The 5,793-nt window shown below is 48.5% G+C and overlaps 1 protein-coding gene across 1 annotated transcript; it reads left to right on the top strand.

Moving 5' to 3' along the window:
• The first annotated feature begins 2,218 nt into the window (after positions 1-2,218).
• On the top strand, positions 2,219-4,482 carry LOC113147587. Its single transcript, XM_026338630.1, is given in 6 exon segments — positions 2,219-2,265; positions 2,419-2,560; positions 3,156-3,358; positions 3,617-3,654; positions 3,779-3,887; positions 4,239-4,482. Coding segments are annotated over 6 exon segments (783 nt in total).
• Positions 4,483-5,793: the final 1,311 nt, after the last annotated feature.

Genomic DNA, 5,793 nt, shown 5'->3' with positions numbered 1-5,793 from the left:
CTTTGCGTATACGCGACCTCAGCATTTAAAAGTGCTTTGGCACAGTGAGTGCGTTTACGTGTTGCCTTGGTGTGGTACATTGTCTCTGACTCCTAGCGGTTCGATGTAAATTTGTGATTTTCATACTCACGTTACTGTGTCCTAAAAATTTTCGTACACTAGAAACACGCTGCAGGCCTTGTTTCGTCATACTGCAATAGGTCATATTATACAGCGCTTATCTGCACGACTAATCAGCTTCAGAACCTCACAGAACAATCACGTGATTCCTGATCTATGTATCGGCACCGCGCCTATCTGAAACGGCAAACAGTGGTCCATGGCCAACTTGGTGGGCTCCAAAAGCGTAGATTAACAAGCGATTGCCTTGCTATTCATACAAGACAGCCCTTAGAGGCTTCTACATATGTAGAAATGCCTGTTTGAAATGGGCGCATCATGAGCAACATATGCACCTACCAACATCAGTAGGAACGGAAGAGGCAAGTATAATGCGGTCAACAATACAGGGATGGGAAGCGCAAGCAAACGGAGAAGTTGCATGACGAGGAAATCAAGCGGCCTCCCCGAAACTGGTGGCTCTTGCCATGCACTGCAGCCCTCTCTAGTGAAACATTAACGTAACGTGCTTTAGGGCAATAAGTATATGTTTTCAGCTTCCAAAGCACAACAACAAAGATAAATAACCACTTAAGAATTTCCTCTTAGTACTTGGTGACTGTGCTGTGGCAGCATTCACAACTGAGTCTCTTCGAGTCCGCTTCCCAGTTTCGTCGCAAATTTTTTCTCATATCAAACGCATTGATCGGTGAAAGGTGACAAGTTAGTCAGCGACAGAAGCGGGTGCTGGCCTTGAGAATTTCTACTTAGATCTGAGGGGAAATATGTGAAGAGCTGGTAGTCGGTATTGTAGAGCACAAAGCTTTGGTTTTCAGTTCCAAGGTCTCACGTGCATGACGAGTGGTTTAGCACTGCTACTGCGGCAATGCAGTGCAGTTCAGTCTTTGATACTCTTTCGTGAGCGGACGCTTGAGGAGAGGTTGCCTGCAACCTTCGATTTTCGAGGCCGTCTTCAAGACGTCTTGCCGTGTTTGGCAGGTGGTGAGTAGAACTGGACACTACGTATCAAGGCTTTGTTACGATCGATGCTTTGAAGCTTAATGGGCCTGGATTGCACGAGTTTGACTGCGTCTGTACAGCGCGCGGTGTCGCATATCATATCTCTACTTTACCCTCTACCTCGGGCGCTTTAGAGTTTTGATCACATTGGCCACGGGAAGGGGCAGCACTTTTGTATTGTCCAGTACAGAGCCACTTGGGGAGTCAGCACGGGCTTCACAAAAACGTAGAGGGACGATATCAAGCCGTTTAAAGAAGCTAACAAAATTTTCTATCTTAACGTTTACACTGCTGGAGAACCGGCGTCTACTATTATCTGATTTCATTGAAAGGTTAGAAAAGGATCAATTGAAAGTTATTGCCCACTCAGAGGTGGAGTTAGCGAGTCTACAGAGGCAATTCGTTGAGATGAGAGCAAATCCAATGAGTCCATTCCCTTGTCAGTCTCTCGTACACGAAGACGGAAGTGGTATGTAAGATTTCTTGAACATGATAGCGACATACCTTCTAGAGGGAGGAACCAAACTTACTCAGTGGGACACTGAAAGCACCTAAAGCGTCTTTCATTGCACTATTGGCTAATCCTGGGTATACCGGGACGAATATGGAGGATTGAAAAGTTCCCCTAGGAAAACACCTCTTGAGGCACTTTCGTAGGAATAGACGAGGGGTGAAGGTTAAACTGGCCCAAAACAAGATAGATCATGATATATACTTTGTGGGGCCTTTACTGCTTGTTTACCAGGGCATTGTGTCACAGTCCGAAGATGCCTTTGGCAAATACTTAGCCAGCCTGTCAGAAGAAACACAAAATGAACGACACAAAGCGCTCCTTGATTCAAAGGACGCTGCAGCTACGTTTTGAAGTCAAAGACCCTTGGTACCAGTTGTGCGCAGGATGCTGCGGATACTGTCATCACATAGGAGATGTGCGACGCCAGAATTAACAGGGGGGACCCGAAATAGACGAGCGAGTACTCAATGACACTACGTTGAAATTTGTAGCGAAAGATGCGGGCAAGCCTCGACCGAGGAGGATCAACGAGAACGGACCGATGAGGCCTCTGCTACGCAATAACACAGGACAGTTTGGAAAAAAATGATTGCTGCGGAATCGCGTTTAGTGAATTTTAGGAGAGTTGTGCCGCAATCATAGAGGCAAGGACTACGGTGGCGCCGATTGCTCAGCGTGAGCCATCCAGGGAAGAGCCACTCATCAGGGCACCATTTAGCGCGGACAAAAAACAAAAGCCTTCAATTTGTCGAGCACCAAAGTAATGGTAGACGCAATCACTAGAGCAACCATGCTGCGCATGAATTAATATGTTCCGTCGCCAACGGACCCAACACCACCCTAGTCTCGCCAGACTGAAGGCAACGTCTGTGTTCCCAGAGGATAGACCGAGAAGGAACCAGGGAGACCAAAGCAGAAATGCCATTGGTATGTCTAACTAAATTGTGTTTACTAGGGTATGATGAACCGAAGCTTGGAGATATAGGACTAAGGGCTATCAACGCATAGATGGAAGTACGTCAGAGACGAAAGCAGGCAGTCGTGTTAACGGGGATCACTGTACAGTATTCGAAGGTGAGGATGAGCAGACGGTAGCCTGGAAATGTCATTGACGCTTGTGAGCTACTATGTGTCACCAGGCGCATAGCAGAGTTGTTTCTCGGCATAGTGGAGCACCAGCATGAAGCGCTGTAATACAAGGGAGTATCCAGACGCCTGATTAGCTCAGCACTGGTGCAGCGCCTGGTCCTGGATGACGGCTTCCCACGTCACGAGGGTGGCTGTAACTCGGCTAGCAGGCAAAGCTCGCAAATAAATCTTATTACTACGTGGCCATCTATGTGGTGGGCATATTATTTTAGGGTGAATACCTGGTAGACCCTCTTACATGTGACTTTATTGAGGCTATTCTGGCTTAGCAGATATCAGATATAATGGTACTTCTGTTCATATACGTTCCTTGGAGATGTGAAGTTCCACTGGTGTGACCTGCCAATGCTGCTGCGGGAGGGGTTCGCTGGAGGCACGTAACCTCACCTCCAGGACTTACTCAGAAACTACAGCAAACCAGGCATACGATGCTCTTGCCCAACAGGTTGCTCTCATGTCGATTGCGGAGGCATTAGCTTTACCGCAACCGCCTTCTGAGCGCTACAAGCCATTCCTAAAGCCAAATGCATTCGTATCACCAGCCGCACTTCAGCAGGCGCCCACCAGCACTGCAAAGCTCTAGTTGGCATTGCAGTCCTCGATTCTGTTCTCACGATACCTGCTCCTGTGAATGAAGCGGTGGATTCGCTTTTTAAACGCTTTCAGGGGGTTTTGCTCTGTGTTCGTTGAGCATCAGCGTACTCTCGGTTCAACTGTCTCAACTCGCGAACCCCCCCCACTTTGCCGGAGGTGGGCGAGGCCCACAGAGCGTCGGTGTGGCCTAGTGCACTGCTAATCACACGTATATGGGTTTTGCATTCCAGTTAGATTAAGCTTAGAAACTACCGTCGCAGGTGCTGGTCTCCCGTCGAGCCAAAAGACGTCTTCTTACCAGTTGCCGTGCAAAGGGGCTGACTTCAAAGCGTCCTGTTGATAGCCAAATATATGTATCGGCGAGACTACGAACCTCCCTGCTGATTAACGTGAACTCCATAGTGCGATTGCTACACACTACCCGTGAAGTGCTGGGTGCCGCGCTAAATTTTTCGACGCTTTCCATAGAAGCCGGTCTTTTTCAGATAAGGTTTGCACCAAATCCGGACAGGTAGCAGACTGATTTCTGTTAAGTAATGCGTCTCTTTGAACTTCAGGTGATGTAGTTCGGTATCCAAGATGCACGCGCCTTGACGAAGATTAATATCAATGCATTTCTCCAAATAGTGTTGGCCCAATGAGTAGTTGCCTCTTTTGACGACATTCGTATATAGAGTGTGAACCCAGTCTCTCACGTGCAGCCGTTATGGCTATTGCTGAGCACCTCCTAGTAATATCTCTGTACTACCAGTTCAGAACTTACAAGGTACGAAAGCAGGAGTTCGAGTACTTTGGCTACACCATCGGCGGGCCGGAAGTTAAGGGCTCAGCTGGAGACATCATGCAATTTTAATCTGTTCAGAGCTACCACCGCACGAGACGCAGGTGCAACAGTCCTTCGGGACTGCCAAACATGGCGCACATTCGTGACGCCCGAGTTCGCCGTCGTCGCATGGCCGCTCGAAGCATATGACACTTCCTGGGTCCCACCGCATACGTCCGCTGTGAAAAACTTAAAACGCGGCTGGTCGACTATACGGTTTGCCCAAGTCCCCGACTTTACCAGACCTGATGACCTTAAAGAAACTGCATCAAACTATGCCTGAGGCTCAGTATTTGAACGCGACGACAACCAAGCGTTGTTTGAGCCAGATTACAAATTTTTTACTGCAGTTGTACCCCATATCCACCCAAAAGGCTCAGATGTTATTCAGCGCTTTGAATCCGTGGGTATACGTACGTCCCTGTGCAATGGCTTACCCCACACCTCACACCAGGATTTGACCTACTTGCAGCAGTCAACACCTCTAATCCACAATCAAAAGACATGGAGCATTGGGTCGATATCCTGGACAAATTCCAGAATCTCATGATGAACTATCTAAAAGGCGCGCGATACTATATTGTGGACGCTCTCGCCCGCCATCCGCACTTTGCCCGTGATGGAGATGCCCTGCATCTGTTCGTCACTCCTTGCATCGCTTCCTACGGGTGAATGACCGCCATTACTGAAGCCGCTGATGCGCTAGAACAGCAGCGCGGGAATCGGGGCTGTCAGGAAGCTGATGTGGAGGTGCCTGCTTACTAAGGGGTTCAAGCGGCCCCCTTCAAAACTCCCCCTTCCCAATTGAGCCAGTGTCACAAATCGAGGCACCAAAGCGGGAGATCGATATGCCCTTCTGCACCGGAGTGTTCAACTGCAGGAACGTAATTGCTCAACACCGGTGAAAGGCAGACCTTGAACAGCGAGGACTTACCTTCTTTGTCCCTTGATGATGACCCGATACGAGCTCAAGCTTGGGCTGCTTAATCCAACTGGCCCGACCCCATCGAACCTTCCAAAGTGATGCAGTGGCAAAAAACGAGGGGGGTTATTCTTACTTGAAATCAGGAACAGAAAGCACTTCGTCTCATCAGTCATTCTCTGCGCATTTGCATACTACATGTGGCGCATTCGCATCCCTCCGCTACCTAGGTTCTATGTGTTGTTCGGAGCCATGACCACGTCATTGCCTGCAGACGTCTTGCTTGCAAACGATGTAGTCACGTTAAGCTAAACCTCATCACTAATCTCCCTTTTAGAATGCTCGGTACTATGCGAACTTATTTTAGTGCCCGTGGGGTGTGCTGTGGCGAGCCTGCAAGGTATTTATCCAGAGGCCAGGCAGCTTACATTAGCCACCCCGCATTGCTTTCAAACTTTTTTGTCACGTTAAGCTAGACTTTATCACGGAATCCTTTTCTACGATGACAACAACAGTTCACCTTCCGTCTAGAACACTGATTTATAAGACGACGCAGTTCATTTTGACTACCAAGGCTAGTTCAACAGCGAATACGGTTCAATTGGCCGCATCTCGCCCATTTTGATTTCGTGGGGTTTCAAAAGTCCGTTTTGATCAGGGCCCACGATGTCA

The sequence above is a fragment of the Cyclospora cayetanensis genome, unplaced genomic scaffold (genome assembly GCF_002999335.1).
Source record: "Cyclospora cayetanensis isolate NF1_C8 unplaced genomic scaffold, CcayRef3 CcayRef3_contig_289, whole genome shotgun sequence".
NCBI lineage: Eukaryota > Apicomplexa > Conoidasida > Eucoccidiorida > Eimeriidae > Cyclospora > Cyclospora cayetanensis.
This window is presented reverse-complemented; position numbering and strand designations above follow the sequence as displayed.